This window comes from Neurospora crassa, linkage group VI (assembly GCF_000182925.2).
Source record: "Neurospora crassa OR74A linkage group VI, whole genome shotgun sequence".
Lineage (NCBI taxonomy): Eukaryota > Fungi > Ascomycota > Sordariomycetes > Sordariales > Sordariaceae > Neurospora > Neurospora crassa.
The window spans coordinates 2,460,990-2,480,620 of NC_026506.1; the positions used below are offsets into that span (position 1 = coordinate 2,460,990).

Sequence of the window (19,631 nt, forward strand, 5' to 3'; positions counted from 1 at the left end):
ATAGTGTACGATAACCCCTATACTGTGCGGAAAGACTGGAAAGGAATGAAACGAAGGGTTCACGGCGGGTCTGGGGTCCTGGGCCGCTCGTGAACTGGACGCGATATCTCGAACTTGTCAAGTTTTCCATTTCCATGTGCAAAGTCAGTTGGGACGCATTTTCTGGAAAAAGCTCACATCACCTTGCAACTTTGACATACTCACCCAGCTAGGTCTGAGTCTCTTAACGCAGCAACAGTATCTGATGAGATCTCAGCGAGGCAGCTCCCGTCCTCAACCCTCGACAAGACAACCACCTGGGTCTTCATCTTGACTTCCCCCAGCCGTTGTTACGTTGCGCGTACTTGTATGCCGAACGTTCATCTCATATCCACCCGATGATTCACTAACTACATACCGCGCATCCATCCGGTATTTCCAATTGAGAAGCTTTGCCCATCGCTCCGAGACCGCGAAATACAATTTTCACAAGAGCGCCGTCAATTGTTTCCAAACCCGAGTGGTAAGGTCCGGCCGGGGATCCACATCCGATAGACCGGATTTCTCGAGCAACAAAGCGCTCCTCTCCACCAATACTGCGCAGTCCCAATTGCGCGTCGCGGGACAGTTCCATTGTTACCGTAGTTGAAGCTCTTTCATTCCGAGTCTGGGACCCGAGATCTCGGGGCTCGATATCTCAGTTAGCGTTCCGGAAGACACTCCGCATCTCTGGAACCGGCACCGGCACCGGCACCGGCACCGGCACCAGCCCGGGATTGCCTCACAGACACAATGGCCGGGACAGAAACACCAGCTCTCTCGGTTGAGTCAAACCCAAACACGCCAAAGCACGTCAAGGACAAAAAGTGCCCTTGGTGTGGCCAACCATTCACTTCATCATCCCTTGGCCGCCATCTCGACCTCTACATCAGACCCAATAATCCTAAAAAGCCTGACGGCATTCATGATGTTACGGCTATCAGACGTCTTCGCGGTACGATAACTAGGAGGAGAACCAAGGGTACCTGCAGACGACGAGACGCCTCAGCATCTGCTGCCGGCAGTGCAACACCGTCGGGGGCACCTTCCAAGGATGGCATCAGTCCTGCACCCTCCGATGTCGTCCAATCTCCGGCTCCGACCCCTATGCTCGCTGGAACTCCCGCTGCCACTCACAGCAACCGGAGAAGTGTGAGCACGCCATTTGGGAGGAATTTCCCCTTCAACACCCCTTGGGAGGCCACCGGGGTTATTGACTTATCCCAAAGAAGCAACGGCGTTTCTTCACATCTTGAAGAGAGGCAGGCTCTCCCAGATGGCTCGAGGTCGCTGGCTCCTGTCCCACCACCACCGCCACCTCATACGTCTTCTTCTGGCCAACAGCCTCTGCATCACCAACCTGATCCGAGGCAACTGATTCAGGATGCCCAGGATACAGCGAGAGCTGCCGAGCTTGCCCTGCGTGAGATGATCTGCTCCTGGAGGGCTGCCAAGTAAGTTGTCAGTTGTACATTGTAGTCCGGTGTGAGTTGCTAACACCCGTTTTGAAGGCTACATGTCGATCTGCATCAGATGCCCTTTGACTTTGACCCTCTAGCTCTGGATTTCCCTGCACTCGTCCTCCAATGCCTCGAACCACCACCCACCATATTCTCCTCCACTTTCTACCCAACCTCCACCTCCTGGTCCCTCCAGCCGCCCGGCTGGGATCAGTTCAAAGCCCTCCAGAACCACTTCCAAGAACAGTTCAATAGATGGCACATCAGCTGCAGAGCCGCCACCACCGCCGTCAACGAGGACCTCAGCTACCCGCCGCCCGTCAACTTCGTCAATGTCGACATCAAGGAAGCCATCCGGCGCTCCGAAACCATCAACAAGACCCTTGAAAAGGCCGTCTCGGAGCACCTGAAGAAGACCTTTGGCGTCTGGGAAGCCTCGAGCCAGTTCGACCGCGAGAAGATGTGGCAGCTCGAGTTGGCGCGCAGCGTGGCCCGCAAGCAAAAGGATATCAAGACCCTGAAGGAGGAACAGCACCGCGTCCGGCAGGAAAACAACAACCTCAAGCTGCAGATCGAACACCTTAACGTGCTGCAGCAGCCGCGCGAGTACAAGTTGCAAACCCCCGCCACACTCCCCATCGAGAAGAAGCTGATCGACTACATGTCCGAGCTGATAGCCGTTCATGAAATATCTGGCGTCGGGCTGGAGCATGGTCATCGTCATCATGACCTCAACACCGTTTGCAAGGAGGCAATTGACCGCTGGAAAAAGGTGGTGCAATCTGGACGGCAAGGCCCACCGCCACCGGCACCGGCGCCGGCCCAGGCACCGCAGCAGCAGCAACAACATCAGCCTGTCTCTGAACCTCAATTTCCTCAATCTACGTCTGTGCCTGGTGGCGGCCCCTCTTCGCACAATCCGCTAATGTTGTACAACTCAGCGGTAGCGGCTAATTATGCCACGAAGAATCCTTCAACCTCGTCAAACGCAGCTCCATCGCGCCCTCGGCAGCAGCAGCAGCCAAACACAACGGCCCAAGCCATGAGGGATAAAGACAATGGCAGAGACCCTGCGAGTGACGAGGAGGAGGATGGTGATGGTTATGAGGAGGGCGCAGAGGGCGATGAAGGGGATAATGATGAAGATGAGGAGGGGGGAGACGAAGATGCCGAGATGGCTGACGCAGAAGCAGAAGCGCAACGACCAAATTCGAAAAGGCAGCCACATCAGCACCCTGACGGCTCATCAGGAGAGACTGGTGGAGGAGGTGGCAGTGGGGCAGGCGAGCCGATTAAAACAAACTAGCATTTAGTCTTCTGGAGATGGAGAAAGTAAGAGGGCGGGAGTTGCACAAGGCTGAATGCATTTGCGTAAAGTTGATGCACCTCCATCCGCCAAATAATGTGTACCTTTTACCTCTACCCACTTTCTGATACGAATGCATATTGCGAACACTATAGCCAGCACTTGGATGTTATGTACGTGGGAGATTTTGAACAGTAAAGTCTAACACCTACCATTAATACATCAGACAGACTTGATTTCACTCCTCTCTTCACTCCTTCCTGTGAAGCACGAGTGATTGACAGTCCAACCAGCGATTCTTTATCATTAAACAACAGGTCAAATGAATCATAACTACTTACACCCTAGTTATTCCACATGTGTGTCTGCTCAGAGAGTAGAGATACAAGACATTTGGACCTTTTCAATTTCCTAAACTTGAGAAGGAGGAAAAGGGGAAAGAAATGGGTATCATGAAATAATTGCTCGGCTGCCTCTCTCATTCGCTTGAGTATCTCTATAACAGAATCAACAAGACAACTGACGGGCTGGCTGACTGGTCCCGGCGATGGGTAAAAGGGTATCATTCTGAACGCTTCTCAACGCACGATGGATCTGAAGAACAAGGGCAGAGCCTCGACAAGATTGCATGAAAAAGAGTCAGCAAATCATCATGACAGCGTCTTCAGAAAATAAATTACCCTGGTCACCTCAAAGCGTAAAGAGCAGCAGCAAGCGAATCGCAGCACTAAAGGAACCAAGCGACAATGAAGAGTGATGTGATGATCATGATGTGAACAAAAACCTCCTTTCCTAAATCTCACTATCCATATCTCGCTCAGCGCGCGCGTAACCAAAATGGCTCGAATCAGCCCACAATCAAGAAAAAAAAACCCCTTCCACCCGCCAGGCTCTTCCACCTATAATGAAGAAACACCATTCCATCCATGACCTGAACCGTCGTGTTCGTGTTCATTCATAGCCCGAATAGGAGAGAAAATATAGTCAAATGAAATAGCCAAAACCCCGTAAACGCCATTTACCCGCTTTCTCCGCGCCTTAAATCTTTCCTGCCCCAAGATCAATGATCTCGCTCTTCTACTCCTCTCTCTAAAAGGCGATTCTCGTCATTTCCAAAAAAAAAAAGGAGTGGTTCATCCTCCGTGAACTCAGGTAGGTGCCTGAGGCTGCTATGCTGACTGAAGGTACGATTTTAAGCGCAAAGAAGCCGTTCATATCGCTGTGTAGAAGACCAGCTCTTGAGTTTCTAGCTCTGTTGTGTCGTTTCCTCGGTCGAGCTTGAAGGGGTACTTGTTCCATCGGCGGTCGTTGGCTTCTCCTTCTCCTTGTCCTTTCCTCCTGTTGATGAGGTGTCATTGTTCTTCTTCTTGCTGGACTGTTCATCTTGAAACAAGCCGTGCTCTTCAATGTACTAAATGTATACCATGTTAGGGTCGAAATTCCGCCACACTGCCTGATAGGAGGGTAACACGATAATGACATACCTCGACAACGGGATCAGGGATAAGATATCGCACGCTCAGATCCTTCTTCAAGAAGAGACGGACTTTGGTGGAGCTAAATGTTGCGGTAAGACAGATTGTGCGTGTCAGTCACTTTGCCACTAGCTTTACCCGATGGTGTGGTGGTACAAGGGTCCCCTAAGGGTCCCATCCCAACGGGATCGACGAACCTGATGTCATTCTGTATCACTTGGCTGATAACCCAAATGTTGTCTTCGTACTGCCTCAGCGTAGCAAGCGCCTCGTCGATATCGGTTCCCGAGCGCTCAATGATGAAAGCGCCGTACTCCCCGAGAATGACTCCCAAATCAACCGGCGACCAAAGCCCGGGCTCTCCTGTACAACGGGTCAGCTTACGATGCAATGATACACGGCAATATCCTCCAATGCGACGTTGATGGCGCGTGAAAGGGAAGGTGTTCATACCCATTGACATGACCAAATCTGCGCCAGCAAGAAGCGCAATCTTTGCCTTTCTCCGCACACCATCGGTGCCCTCAATGCCACCCAGTACGGTGTTGATCTCGTGGTCGAAGTGTCGAAGCACCCGCGCCGTGGGAACGTAAGCGGGCTCGCCGTTTTCGTCGCAGTTGACCGTCTCGAAGGGGTCAACCATTAGCCAGGAAGAATGTTCGACGGCGCGGGAGCACATCTCGACGCGGTGATGACCGGGAGCTAGGCCAGCCTTCTTGTAGGCGTCGCTGACGGGGGAGAGGTAGCCGCCGCAGACTTCGAAGTTGGTATTGAATCGGACAAAGTCGGAGGCCATTTCGAACATGCGCAGGTGGAGGAATGTGATGGCTGCAAAGGAAGAGGGGAAGTGTTAATGGAGCCCTTTTTGCCAAAATAATGTATTGCATTCGAGTACTTACGGGAGAAAGAGCCGCAAGCCACGAGAACCAAAGGTGTCCTCCCAGGCTGCGTTTGTTGGAGCTTCAGCTTGGCCTGGGGGAAGGTATAGGGCACCGTGGTGTTGCCGGTCGAGGCTTGCTCGGGAGGAGGATAGGTGACGGGAGTCGCCATGCCCGTTGAAGTTTGGGAAGACATGGTGACTTGTTGTATTGTGATGTCTGTAGGTGTCGTTTGTCGCTGAACGAGGTCAGTGTAGATGTTGCGATACTAGGTACCGGCAGGGTCGGGTGTCGCAAAGTAATGCGTCCCGGGAGACGGGTGACGCAGCTGGGGTGGAATCGGTCGCTCAGGGCGGCTTGCCGTGGATGCGAAGCGAGATGCAGAGTGTGCTGGGAGGGGCCACAATGCGGGGTGTCCCAGATGTTGTATAAGCGGCGACGGCGGATCTTGTTTGACGAAGTTGACCGGGTCAAGGTGGATGTGGTGATGTGAGAAGGCAGTTGCCGAAAGCCGGATAGGTCGGTTAGGTGTTCGGAAATACTAAGATACGTCTTGGTGTGTATTCCAATTTTGGACTGCACTGTTCGAGAGGTCACAGTTCTTCCAGCGAAGTAGGATTCGAGGGTATATTTAAGGTAGGTAGTTGTAGATAGCTGCCGGCTCGGATGTGTCAGGTAATGCGGCCGAATTGATTTGACTAGGGGGACGAGCGCGAGAGTTGGGTGGAGGGCGGATAGTCTGAACTTTGAATCGATTTGAAAGCAGACTAGGAAGTGTGTGAAAGGAGCAAGGAGAAATTCTGGAATCTCGTGGACAACCAGCGCGTCGGGTGTGTGCGTCTGGCTTGGTGCTTGGAAAAAGGCTGAGGAAATTGTACCTATGCACAGATGCAGGGCGACAGCGATGGCGTGAAGGATGAACGGGCCCTTTTTTTCTTTTTATGAATTTTGTCGAGTCGCTGAAAGGTTTTTGATGGGAAGAAGACGACGACGAAGACGACCACAACGGGAGGTGGCACAAGCAGGCATCAGTTGCGCGGGGTCCAGGTCGGGCGAACGGGGAGGATTGCCAATTGGTTTGAATAGTTACCTATATACCAAGAGATCCAAGAGGGTTGGTTGCTGGATGATAAATACTGGTACAAGTGGAAGTACGGATGGTTCCGATCTCACTGTGTCTCAATTCCTCACTCTCGGGGCGGCAGTGTGTGTTTGTGGTAGGTAGGTTGCTGCGCCCGCTGTCGGCGGCGGGGGCACAGGCTTTGCGGTTGCATTCCCACAATGACTCCATCGGAGGCTGATCCACTCGATAAAACCCACTAAAAAAACGCAACCCACTTAGCGACTCCTGTCACCATCCCCAATTGCAACCGACCCTTGCGCTTATCCATGGTCGCTTTTCTGTCCTGCAGGTCTGCATGTACAATTGGCTGCTTGGTACCTTTTGCCTGGGGAAGTGGATGCACATGAAGATACCCACCGGTCGACCACCGTGACTCCAGCTCCCGCCGTCAGCCCTCCCGTGCTCCCGTCTCTTGTTCAGTCTGCGGTGGGGGTACAACAGAAGTCTAGTGTAGAGAGGGCCGAAGGGCTCAGAGATAAACTGGGTAGTACTTAGGTAGGTAGGCAGCGGTGGTTGACTTGGGGCATACGAAGCTGTGAACGGCTAAAAACGCGTGTTGCCTGAGTGTTCTTAAGAGTCGTCAGGGTAGGTATAAGTGACCCAGACAGCCTGGTTGACCGATGACGGAAGCCCAAGAAAACTGGGATGTGAGGGAATGGAACTCCGGTAATTGATGTTCTAACTTCCATCTTTCCTGGCCGGGCACATGCGCTTCAAGTCGAGTAACATCCACGGAAGTCTCCGATCAGAGGAAGAAACCGCATATTGTTTCTACCTGCAGGTGTTCACGGTTATTCACGGGACCGTGACAGTTGAACAGATGCAAGTTGTCAGATTGAACATATGTGCCCTACCATACCAGGCAGACAGCTACCTGTGCTGATTCTCGCCGTTTCTACCTATATTCGATCCTCCCAAGCTTCATGACCTATCCCCAGAAAGCCGGACTATAAACATCCTCACATAAGCGTTGTATCAACCAATCAATTTTTCTGTGTACGTTTCGGAAACAATCATTGTTTTGTCGGGGTTTTATAGTCGGTAAGCCTAACGGGTCAGCGCTTACCCTCCAGATGCCGAGGAGTGTTCGGAGTTCTCTCGCAGTGGGGCAGCCAGGCACTGGTGCGATTTATAAGCCCAGCTTATGCGGTCCAGCTCTCCTTCTGTTCGGTTTATTTGCGGAGCAAATAATGATTTTCACGCCTGAGTTGTCCTTGCAAATATCAACCAGCTTTTCTACTTTGGTGATATCTATCTAGATCCCTTCATTTGCTCTGGACAGTTAGATTCTTCACTTCTTTGACTTTTGACTTGAGGGAGTTCGTTAGTTGTCAGCAACATTGCTGCCTGTAATGTCGCACTTCAATTCTCTTTCCAGCAATGTGTCTCTAGAAACAAGAGACCGGAAACATTCATGCGGGTAACACACACCCCGTTCAATTCCAACACAAGGTTCAGAACTAAGGTACCTTTGCTTTTGTGGCCATCATTTCGGGGTTTCTCCATGATGCCTGCCGTAACCAATTCACGTGGCTTCGATTGCTTCGTCCAAATAGATCGCCAGCCACTACTCTTCACTTTATAGTCCGTTGCGTTATGGTCATACCTCCCAAGAATAATGGGGATGCTGTTAGAGCTATCTGAAGCGGAAAATAAATGGCACAGAGCCTGGTGTCGATCGACGAAGCGATTGGCAGCTGGCGGCGATGAACATCGGTCATCGAGGTGCTGGGGAGAATTTCCATTTGGTGGTGGTATGCCTTTTAGTGTACATGGATAAATAGATCTGTGGTTCGTGCGTTGCTGTTCATTGGCACGGACGGTGAGGACGGGTCTGTCGGATAGATTGCACTCCGGAACGGGCTTCTCTCTTGCACCTTGCAACTTCATGTTGTCGGCCAGAAACAACTGGTCATCTCCTACACGTGAAAGTCTAAAAGTGCCTTTTCACCGAGATGGCGAATGAATAGCCACCGCTGCGATTTGCTAGTTCAAATCACGAGAAACAGCCTTTCAAAAACACTTAGAGGTTTCTACTCGTTTCTATTGCATAATGTGTTAGAGCTGTGACAGGCGAGCCTCGAAAGGGACTATTGCTCATCACGCCAGGGTTGGATATACCCGGTCAGGAAGTCATGTGGTTGTTTACTTGGAGAGCTTCAGAGGCTTGTGATCCCTCCTTATGTCTAAACTTTTCATGGAAGAGACATTGCGTTGGGATCAGCTGATGGTATTTGGACGACGTATGCGTTACTGTTCTTGAAGCGCTGCATGATAATATCATGAACTTCTTGGAGTGGCGTTCAAATTCTACTTTGCTGCTTTTTTTTGTGACTTAAACATGGTGGAGGACATTTCGTTATCTTCAAAGGCAACTTGTGACATTTCGAAGGTGCATCTCATCGCGAGTTCCCATCCCGATTGAATATAGGCCTGGCCCAGTATAGCATTTCTCTCGCGCTGTCTTCTCACACGAGCTACCAATTTTCATATTTTCGTTGTCTTTCTTGCCGTCAAGTTCACTTCGTGTCAGTCAGGCCTACAAATATGTTTCCTATAAATATCTCACATCATCACATCACGATGCATACTACGTTAGTTACATTGCGTACATCACAAATTGTAAAGCTCACTTGATGGAAGAATAGGTAATCGTAAGTCGTTGGTTTAATACTGCACGGCGTTGGGAAGGTGCGTCGGGCGCATAACAGGGAAGTCATAAAGACTTAGTTAGAATGTGGCGGCTGCCGTAGTTGGCTTTTTCTTCTTCCGAATCAACCACCAACTTTTTTCCCACACAAATGACTACCTCATGGCCGACTGCACCGCAGTGGTTTTCGGCATCTCCCTAAAAATGATTCGAATTTTGATCATAGAGGCCCGAGTGGAATATGTTGAACATCGATATCGTTCTTGGAGCAAGTCAAACGTTGTTTCTGGCGAAAACCGAAGAGCCCTCACTCACCTCGCACCCCCTTTCAACGTAAACATGTGGCAGTGCTGATAGCCACAGCGCATGAGCCACACTTGACCAGAGTCAGTACTACCCGCCTACTGCAGTGGTACAGTGCCCTGGCGGCGTTTGACTGACTCACCCCGCCAGCCGCCTGTAGCGCGGCAGTCCTTCCCGTCCCCGTTGACGGCGCTGAATCGAAAAAAATACCCCGCTGTGGGTTCGAGTGTGTCAATTGAATCGCGACCGCTGCCAGTGTCGCCTCTAGGAAAAAAAAAAACTAAAAAACTGGACGATCTCCCTTGCAACTCGCCCGTCAAAAAGTCGCAACTTGTATTTGCGCATAGTTTCCAGCTTGTCTCTTGGTCCCGGACAGACACATCATAACCATGGCGGATTCGAGTGCTACTACCCCCGCGGCCGCGGCCGACCAGCTCGCCAACCTCCATCTCGACGAGGTCACCGGAGAGCGCGTCTCCAAGAGCGAGCTCAAGAAGCGCCAGAAGCAGCGCCAGAAGGAGGCCGAGAAGGCCGCCAAGGCTGCTACCGCTCCCCCCAAGGCTACCTCCAGCAAGCCCAAGAACGCTGCCGGCGGCGAGGAGGACCTCAACCCTAACCAATACTACGAGATCCGTACCCGTCAGGTCAACGAGTTGCTCAAGAACCCCGAGACCAACCCCTACCCTCACAAGTTCCAGGTCAACTACGATGACTCCAACTTTGTCGAGGAGTTCGGCTCCCTCAAGACCGGCGAGACCCTCCCCGAGAAGGAGCTCAGGATTGCTGGCCGTATTTACAACATCCGTACTGCCGGTTCCAAGCTGATCTTCTACGGTACGATTTCCTGTTTGTCGAAACCAGACAAGAACAATGCGCTAACCTCAGTGTGATGCGCGGCAGATATCCGCACCTCTGCCGACACCAAGAGCATTGGTACCCGTATGCAGGTTGTCTGCCAGGCTCAGTTGGCCAAGGAGGGTGGTGTTCCCTTCGAGAAGCAGCATGCCCACCTCCGCCGCGGTGATATCATTGGTATCGTTGGCTTCCCCGGCCGCACGAACCCCAAGAACCTCAAGGAGGGTGAGCAGGGTGAGCTTTCCGTCTTCGCGACCGAAGTTCAGCTTCTTAGCCCTTGCTTGCACATGCTTCCCAGTGTCCGCTACCCCTTCGCCGATGCCGAGCAAAGAGCGCGCATGAGGTACCTTGACATGCTCTGGAACGACAGGAGCCGTGAGACGCTCTGGCAGCGCAGCAGAATGGTCCGCTACATCCGCGACTTCTTCCACGAGCGCCGCTTCATCGAGGTCGAGACCCCCATGATGCACGCCATTGCCGGTGGCGCCACCGCCCTTCCCTTTGTCACCCACCACAACGATCTCGACATGGACATGTTCATGAGAGTCGCTCCCGAGCTCTTCCTCAAGAAGATGATTGTTGGTCAGTTCGGCAAGGTTTTCGAGATGGGCAAGAACTTCAGAAACGAGGGCATCGATCTCACTCACAACCCCGAGTTCACCTCTATCGAGTTCTACTGGGCGTACGCTGATGTGTACGACCTGATGTCTATTACCGAGGAGCTCGTCTCTTCGCTCGTCAAGGAGCTTACCGGCTCTTACAAGACCAAGTTCACCAACCAGCACGGCGAGACGTACGAGGTCAACTGGGAGGCCCCCTGGCGCCGCGTTGAGATGATTCCCGCCCTCGAGGAGGCCACCGGCGAGAAGTTCCCTCCCTACGACCAGCTCCACACCGACGAGACCAATGCCTTCCTCCAGAGAATTTGCAAGAAGATGAACGTCGAGTGCCCGCCACCCCTTACCAACGCTCGCATGATTGACAAGCTCACTGGCGAGTTCATCGAGGAGACGTGCATTAACCCCACCTTCATTCTCGAGCACCCCCAGATGATGTCTCCTCTGGCCAAGTACCACCGCTCCAAGAACGGTCTCTGCGAGCGTTTCGAGGCCTTTGTCTGCAAGAAGGAGATTGCCAACGCCTACACCGAGTTGAACAACCCCTTCGACCAAAGACTCCGCTTTGAGGAGCAGGCCCGCCAGAAGGACCAGGGTGATGACGAGGCTCAGCTCGTTGATGAGAGCTTCCTCAACGCCCTCGAGTACGGCCGTATGTATACCCCTGTCATTGACTTTTTTTTTCGTATGGATGAACTAGTGCTAATACGTGATGTATACAGTGCCGCCTACCGGTGGTTGGGGTCTCGGTATCGATCGTCTTGCCATGTTCCTGACTGACAACTACTCGATTCGCGAGGTTCTTGCCTTCCCCTTCCTTCGTGAAGAGAAGACTGCCCACAAGGAGAAGTTTGCTGCTGAGATTGCTGGCGTCCAGCCTCTTCCTGAGGAGGGTATTCGTAAGTGACTTCTGGTGTTTGCGGTGAAATGCTTGATGAAACAAAGCTGACCTGGTTTGATACAGCCCACAAATAGATGTCTGAATAGCGTAGCATAGTCTAGATGAATGTCGACGAATACCTTTGGATGAATGAACATGACATTGCTTCGGTTCGCTTTCTTTATTTCCTTCAAAAGTAGGCCATGTTGATTGTCGAGATATACTCGAAAAGCAAATTGCTGATGAAGTCTAAACTACATTGTGGCCATCGATCTAAAGGGAGATGAATGTATCTGCCTCCTCTGGCCCGTAACCAGCCAGACGGTCGATTTTGTCAACCTGACGAGTATACTACTTGGCACCGTGATAGCGAGGCGCAGCTTCTTGGAAATGCTTGGGATGACATCCTTATGCATCTGATATTTGGACGACCCTATGTTATGGACATGTCAAGAGTCTCCTCCAGCGACAACACCTCTGCTTCGCAAGCTGCCCGTAAACTGAACGTCTACGAGATATACCTACACTATCTATAGCACAGTACATACATCTCATATGATGATAAGAGCCGCCCAGATTCTTGGCCCGAGTCTCGCAAGCGCCTGAAGAAGGTTGTTGACTTCTTGGTATCTCCAATACGGTAATGAATATATGAAGCCAAGAAATGATTCTTACGTGTACTGCGTAGTGTATATCACTGCTGACAAAAGTCACACAGCAAAGAAGCAGAATCGAGATTCTGGTAGGGCTTGGCGGATTTAGAGATCTCCTGTGAGGCGTTGTGAGTGGATGGTGAGTTGCAGAATTGCGTGGCGGTAGATTTTCCGGAGTGTTATTGGTGGATACTGTTGCGAGTAAGGCATAAAGTGGGACCGTAGGGAAGATGAGGATTAAATTCATTGGAATATCAAGTCGATGACATGAAGCCTGTTGGTCGGTTTGGGGAGAGACGGGAACGTGAGTGAGTCTGGAATACCTGGAAAGTGAAGAGCCACAACAGGGGACTACAGTGGCTAGACTGGTCTGATGGAATAGGTAACACGACGAGAAGTCCGACGAAAGCGATCTGAAGAATATTCTTAGATTGGAGTTGTGGCTGTCACAGCCACGGCCTGACAAAGTTTCAGCTTGTCTTTTGCTAAGTAGCAACATAGGTAAGGTACCCTGCTGCGCACGTTCCCGTCTTCGCCTCCGGTCCAGTGTACCTGATGCATAACACGCATATGTACAACAGCGTGAAGAGCACATTGGATTATCTCCGGCAGGCGTCAGACGCAGTCGTGGCAGTGTTTTACGGACAACGACGACAAAGAGACTGTATTGGATGAATTGAGTGAGATATTGGAAGATACAAAAATTCGATGGATACATTGCCACTGCCACGACGGACTTGGTTGAAGATACTAGGGACGACAGTGCGGTACGGTACCGGCTCTGTTTCCTAGCAATGGTTGAGTGTCAGGGTGTGAAAAAAGAACCCCGAAAAAGGGTACATGTAGTGTATGATTCACAAAAGGGAACCCTTCCAGATCCGGTAATTCCTGGCCTTGTTTCGCTGGAGATAACGGGTGGGTGGGGCTCTCTCTTACACCCGGACACTTTAATTTTGAATCTCGGGCTGTCCAAGAGCCCGGCTTGTGTCTTGGTGTCCAACTTGTCTTGATTGACGATTTATGTATCCCCGGTTCCTTGTAATTTTTCTACAGTACTTTCGTGGGCATACGGCGGAGAACTGAAGACAAAGGGAAGAAGGGGCCGTATGGCAAGAAGGAAATGGATACATGGACATGGAAAAGAGAGTGGGCAAAAAGGGCAGTGAAAAAGAAAGCCAAAAGCCAAGACATTTCGGGAACTAAGCCTCTCTTTTCCTTCTTCATGCCCGCCTTGGCTGGATATTGAAGGCACCCCTCGCATTCGTACACTACTTGACAACCTTGAAGACCGAGCGGAGCAAAGCCTGATCGAGGAATCTGGGATACTGTGTGATGGATAGCGATCGAGGGAACCAGTGAACTGGAGAGGAGCGGATTCCGGTTGCCTTCATCAATCTGCTTTTCTCTGTCAACCCCCCTTGCCCCCCTTCCATCCATTTCTTCAAACCCTACCTGTGTTATTAGCACTTTTGCCTCTTATATCTGTATTGTCTATTGTGTTCATTGAAAGTTATCACATCGACAGTTTTGCAACTTTTCCCCTTTAACACACCAGACTAATCCCTCCGAGGCTCATTGCGCCAACCCGCAGATCAGACGAACGACTTTCATCTCATCATCCTGTTGTGACACCTAGAACTACTTTTCGGCAGCCACCCCCTGTGTACGCCATAGCTCAACGCCAGAATATAGGGCTGAGATATCGGTTCTCATGGCTTCGCGGCGCTAGTCACACTGACGGAACTAACCGCCAACATGGCGATATTCAGTCAAACATGGACGCTCACGCGCAAGAATCTGCTCATCGTCCTTAACCGACACACCAACGCTACAATTATCCGCGCTTTTGTCCTTCCCGTCCTTGTTGTCGCCTTCCTGAGTTTCGCCAAGAACCTCTTCGTCCCCTACGCCGTTTTCGGCATCAGTAAGGTCCATCCTGTGCGCTCTCTTTCCGACGGCCTGCAAGCCTCCAGCGGGACCGGCCGCAACACGGTCGCCTTTGTCAACAACGGCCTGCGCGGCGGAGAGATTGATCGGGTCATCCAAGAGCTGGCCACCGTTGTGCGTGATGCCGGCAAGAACGCCTCGATTGCCGAATCCGAGCAGGATTTAATTTGGACCTGTCGCGCCTCGCTACGCGGCGTCACCCCTTGCTATGGCGCCGTCGTCTTCTACTCTTCGCCTGATGAGGGTTCTGGTGGAATTTGGAACTATACGCTCCGTGCCGATAGCGCGCTGGGTACCGGAAAGATCAACGTCGATAAGGATGACAACGATGCCCAGGTCTATATGCTTCCTCTACAGCGCGCTGTCGATGCTGCCATCACCCGCAATGGCCAGCAGAAGCTACCTGAGGAACAGGACGAGTATCCCTTCACCTCTTTGACCAAGGAGGAGCGCGCCGACCGTGTCAGACAGCTGTACCAAAAGACCATATATAACGTCCTGGGTGTCACCTTCCTCATCAGCGTCATTGGTGTCTGCTACCATCTGGTTGGATTCATGGCTTCGGAGCGCGAGACGGGCATGTCGACTTTGGTGGAGGCCATGATGTTCACCAAGAGAACCTGGGAGGGCCAGGCCGCGCGACTGCTGTCATATCATCTCGGCTTCACCCTCCTGTACCTGCCTGGTTACATTGTCAGCTCCATCATCATGTGGGCGGCAGTCTTCAGGACCAGCAGCGTTGGTATCCTCATTATCTACCATATTCTCGCTGGTCTATCGTTGGCTTCCTTCTCTATTTTGGGCGCGGCTTTCTTCAAAAAAGCACAGCTCAGTGGTATCTCCATCGTCATTCTTTACATTCTGCTCGGTGTCATTGCCCAGATCATCACGGCACCCAAGACTGCCACGGTTGTCGTCCTCAGTTTGCTGTTCATGCCGTGCAATTACACCTACTTCATCGCTTACCTTGCACGCTTTGAGGCCAAGGATATGGCAACCAACCTCGGCAAGAGTGCTCCTGATAGCCCCTCGCAAGTGGCCGGTATCGTGTTTTGGATCTTCCTGATTGTTCAGATCTTTGCTTATCCCATTCTCGGTGCTATAATCGAGAGATACCTCCACGGAACCACTTCTTCCACCCGCAACATCGCCTACGGCGAGAATTCGGAGCTAGGACCCGACAATGCCGTCCAGCTGGATGGCTTCACCAAGATTTACAAGCCGGGTCCTTTTCGCAACATGTTTTCCTTCCTGTCCAAACCGAGAGAGCCCGTTATTGCTGTCAATGGCTTGACCCTCACTGCCCGTCGTGGTCAGATTCTCGTTTTGCTTGGCGCCAACGGTAGCGGAAAGAGTACCACGCTCGACATTATCGCTGGCATCAACAAGCTTTCCAGCGGCAGCATCACCGTTGACGGCACCGGCGGTCTCGGAATTGCTCCTCAGAAGAACGTTCTTTGGGACGAGCTCACGGTCGAGGAACATCTTCGCATCTTCAACCGGCTCAAGTCTCCCAACCAGCTTGCCACCAAAGAGGACATCTTGGAACTTATCAGCGGCGTTGATCTCGCCCAAAAGGTTGACGCAAGATCTGGTACTCTCTCTGGCGGCCAGAAGCGCAAGCTCCAGCTCGGTATGATGTTGACAGGTGGCTCCGCCGTCTGCTGCATTGATGAAGTCTCCAGCGGTATCGATCCACTTTCTCGTCGCAAGATCTGGGACATCCTCCTTGCCGAGCGTGGGCATCGCACCATGATTCTTACTACTCATTTCCTGGACGAGGCTGACCTTCTTGCTGACCATATCGCCATCATGTCCAAGGGCACGCTCCGCGCCGAGGGCTCTTCTGTCGAACTCAAGAACCGCATGGGTGGATACAGAATCCATCTGAACAACGCCAAGTACATCTCCAACTCGCCCAACGTCTCTGGTGTCCAGAAGAAGGTTTCCCCCGAGGAGATTACCTACATCGCCTCTACCTCGGCCGCGGCAGCTCAAGTTATCAAGGAGCTTGCGGTTGCTGGCATCTCGGATTATCGCTTCTCTGGTCCTACTATCGAGGATGTGTTCTTGTCACTTGCTGAAGAGGTTCGGGCGGAAGATGGCGCGAGACTCGACCAGTTCCAAAGCACCGCCGCTGTCCTAGGCGCGCAACGGAGTACGGAAAAACAGTCTTCGACTGAGATGGTTAACAATGCCCCCGTTGACGACACAACCAAGCCCAGTCTTAACCTCCTGTCTGGTCAGCGTATCGGATATTTCAAGCAGGGGGTAGTTCTCTTCCGCAAGAGGATGACCATCCTCAAGCGCAACTGGTTCCCGACCCTCGCTGCATTTGCCATTCCCATCATCGCTGCTGGTTTAGTCACTCTGTTCGTCATGGGCAAGGATCCTGTTGGCTGCAGCCCTGCAGATCAGTCTTCTCGTCGTGTTGCAACTAACCTCTTCGCCTCCGATTTTGACCTCTTCATGATAGCTGGTCCCTCGGACAAGTTTTCGGCTAATAACCTCGCCCGTCTTTTTGCTCCCATCTACATGGCTACCCAGGACAACGCTACCAGCAGCGGCAACTCCCCGGGTATTGGCATGAACCCCCTGGACCTGTTCAAGAACATCACGCTGGTTGACACTGTGGATGAGTTCAACTCGGCTGTGGTGCAGTATCGCAAGAACATCACTCCCGCCGCTGTCTGGCTTGGGGAGGACAACTCTGTCCCGACCATGACCTACAGGTCCGACAGCGTGGAGATGTTCACCGCTTGGTTCGGCCAGTGGATCACCGACATGATGCTGTCCAACACCACGATTGCTTCTCAGTTTGTCAACTTTGACATTCCCTTCGCTCCCGACACGGGCAAGTCTCTCCAGATGCTTGTCTACATGAGTCTGGCGCTTTGTGCCTACCCTGGTTTCTTCGCTCTGTACCCCAACGTTGAGCGCCGTTCGTTTGTGCGTGGCTTGCAATACTCGAACGGTGTGCGTCCCTTGCCTCTCTGGCTCGCCTACACCACCTTCGACTTCCTCATAGTCCTCGTCGCGAGCGCCATCATGACGGCTCTGCTCGCCGGCCTGGCCAGTGTCTGGCACCACGTCGGATATCTGTTCATCATCTTCGTCCTCTACGGTCTCGCCTCGATATTGCTGGCCTATGTTATCTCGCTCTGGAGCAACAACCAGCTTTCGGCCTACGCATTCACCGCCGGTGGCCAGGTAGTCATGTTCCTCATCTACCTGATCGCCTACATGTGCACCATCACCTACGGCCCCGTCGACAGGGTGGATGATATGCTCGTCGTGGTGCACTTTGTCGTAGCCATCTTCGCCCCCATCGGCTCGCTCACCCGCGCCCTCTTCATCGCGCTAAACCTTTTCTCAACAGCCTGCGACGGCGACAAGCTCGCCTCGTATCCGGGTGGCATCCTCCAGTATGGCGGTCCGATCCTGTATCTGATTCTTCAGTCCATCATCCTCTTCATCCTCCTCGTCTGGGTCGACGCCGGCAACCCCTGCTCAACCCTCAAGCAGCTCTTCAAGCGCAAGCCGCGCTCCGCCCCGCCCACCGTCGCCCAAGAAGCAGACGGAATCTCTGACGAAGAAGTCGCCCACGAGCTCGTCCGCGTCAAGTCCACCGCCACTGGCAGCGGGGTCGCCGGCACCAACAACACGGACGGTCTACAGGTCGTCAACCTAACCAAGACCTTTGGGCGCAACACAGCCGTGGACAACGTAACCTTTGGCATCCCTCACGGGCAAGTCTTTGCCCTCTTAGGCCCCAACGGCGCCGGCAAATCCACGACCATTTCCATCATACGCGGCGACGTCAAGCCCGACTATAATTCAGGCGGCGACGTCTTCGTCGAACAATCCTCCGTCGCCCGCTCTCTCGCCGCCGCCCGCTCTCACCTCGGCGTCTGCCCCCAATTCGACGCAGTCGACACCATGACCGTTCTCGAGCATCTGCGCTTCTACGCGCGCGTGCGCGGCATCCCCGCTTCCGGCATAGAGTACAACGTCGAACAAGTCATCCGCGCCGTCGGCCTGACCCAATTCCGCGACCGCATGGCGCGTGCGCTATCGGGAGGTAACAAGCGCAAGCTGTCTCTCGGTATCGCTCTGATGGGTAACCCCACGGTGGTGTTGCTTGACGAACCCTCCTCCGGCTTGGACGCGGCCGCCAAGCGCATCATGTGGCGCACCCTCGCCGAAACCGTGCCCGGCCGCTCGATCCTGCTCACCACCCACAGCATGGAGGAAGCCGACGCGTTGGCGGGCAGAGCCGGCATCCTCGCCAAGCGCATGCTAGCCATGGGATCGGTTGACTCGTTGCGCAAGCGCTTCGGCGATACATTGCACGTCCACCTCGTCTGCCGTGGCGCGCCCCGCACGTCGGACGCCCGGATTGCGCAAATCCACGCCTGGGTTGAATCTACCTTTGGCTCTGCCGCCGCGATGGAGGGGAAGACATATCACGGGCAGATGCGGTTTTCCGTACCCGCCGCTGTTGTCCTTTCCCTCACCACTGGCATCATTAACCAGCGGGCAGATAAGGGCATGGCAGCGGAAGAAATCAGGGAGACGGAAACCCAGCAAAGCACGACGAGCGCGATAGGCAAGTTGGTAGTGTTACTTGAAGAGCAGAGGGAGGAATTGGGCGTGGAGCATTTCAGTGTTAGTCCGACGACGTTGGATCAGGTCTTCTTGGAGGTCGTGGGGAGGCATAATGTTAGAGAGGAAGGGTATGCGGCTCCGGAGGAGGGGAAGAAAAGGGGGTTGAAGAGGTGGTTTAAGAGGAGTTAGGGGAAAAGTTGTGATGTGGGAAAGGGAGGAAATTTTGTGAAGAACAATGTTCAGACTTTACATAAGTTTTCGATATTTGATGGTAATGTTTGGTTATATTTCTTCCATGCTGCTGCTGCTGCAAGCGCTGTTCTAGAATGTGAGTAAGCGAGCGAGAGCGTTTTGGAGTTGAAACATGGAAGAGATGGTGTAAAGAGAAATAATTGCATGATGAACACAAGCGACATTTCAGGGTTATATGATGCACGGCATATCAGTCAAGTTACCCTCGGTTGGCTTGGAAGTTCTATTCACATCACATATTGGTTTTTTCTTCTTCTTGGTTTCAGAGGGTTCAGCTTTGTTGTATATACCCAATCTTTCACTTTCAGGTTTTACGCATCAAATATCTTACAAACGAATTCTATATTAGACCTTCTTACAATCGACCGCAATCCATTTCGCTGTATCCAGCGTTACGATCGTACGAATATTTGCAATACGTTACCGTCAATATATCATTGTACGTCACCGCGGAGGCATCAGGCATCCAAGCGTTTTATTATAACCTTGGTATTAACTGCTAGACAGTTCCTGTATGGAACAACCCCTAGGGGACTCGGGCCGATGTGCTTTCTAATCAGTATGTTTCTATCACACTCTTGTAATGGCCTTTCCCAGCCAAATCGA

General features: G+C 52.4%; 4 protein-coding genes across 4 annotated transcripts; 3 read left to right on the top strand and 1 right to left on the bottom strand.

The window, feature by feature from the left end:
- Positions 1–124: 124 nt before the first annotated feature.
- NCU04018 (hypothetical protein) lies at positions 125–3,024 on the top strand. The gene is made up of 2 exons (XM_952540.2): positions 125–1,472; positions 1,530–3,024. The coding sequence occupies exons 1-2, from the start codon at positions 772–774 to the stop codon at positions 2,782–2,784; spliced, it is 1,956 nt and encodes a 651-aa protein (XP_957633.1). The 5' UTR covers positions 125–771; the 3' UTR covers positions 2,785–3,024.
- Positions 3,025–3,524: 500 nt separating this feature from the next.
- Positions 3,525–6,866, bottom strand: nic-5 (nicotinic acid-5). Its single transcript, XM_952541.2, has 5 exons — positions 5,159–6,866; positions 4,713–5,087; positions 4,457–4,622; positions 4,269–4,341; positions 3,525–4,195 (listed from the first exon to the last, which is right to left on the bottom strand). Exons 1-5 carry the CDS (start codon positions 5,331–5,333, stop codon positions 4,031–4,033), a joined length of 954 nt encoding a protein of 317 aa, XP_957634.1. The 5' UTR covers positions 5,334–6,866; the 3' UTR covers positions 3,525–4,030.
- A 2,488-nt stretch (positions 6,867–9,354) lies between these two features.
- On the top strand, positions 9,355–12,156 carry NCU04020 (lysyl-tRNA synthetase). The gene is made up of 5 exons (XM_952542.2): positions 9,355–10,047; positions 10,114–11,337; positions 11,408–11,584; positions 11,650–11,761; positions 11,845–12,156. Exons 1-4 carry the CDS (start codon positions 9,603–9,605, stop codon positions 11,658–11,660), a joined length of 1,857 nt encoding a protein of 618 aa, XP_957635.1. The 5' UTR covers positions 9,355–9,602; the 3' UTR covers positions 11,661–11,761; positions 11,845–12,156.
- A 1,475-nt stretch (positions 12,157–13,631) lies between these two features.
- On the top strand, positions 13,632–19,391 carry NCU04021 (ABC transporter). The gene has a single exon (XM_952543.2). The coding sequence runs from the start codon at positions 13,974–13,976 to the stop codon at positions 18,960–18,962; it is 4,989 nt and encodes a 1,662-aa protein (XP_957636.2). The 5' UTR covers positions 13,632–13,973; the 3' UTR covers positions 18,963–19,391.
- Positions 19,392–19,631: the final 240 nt, after the last annotated feature.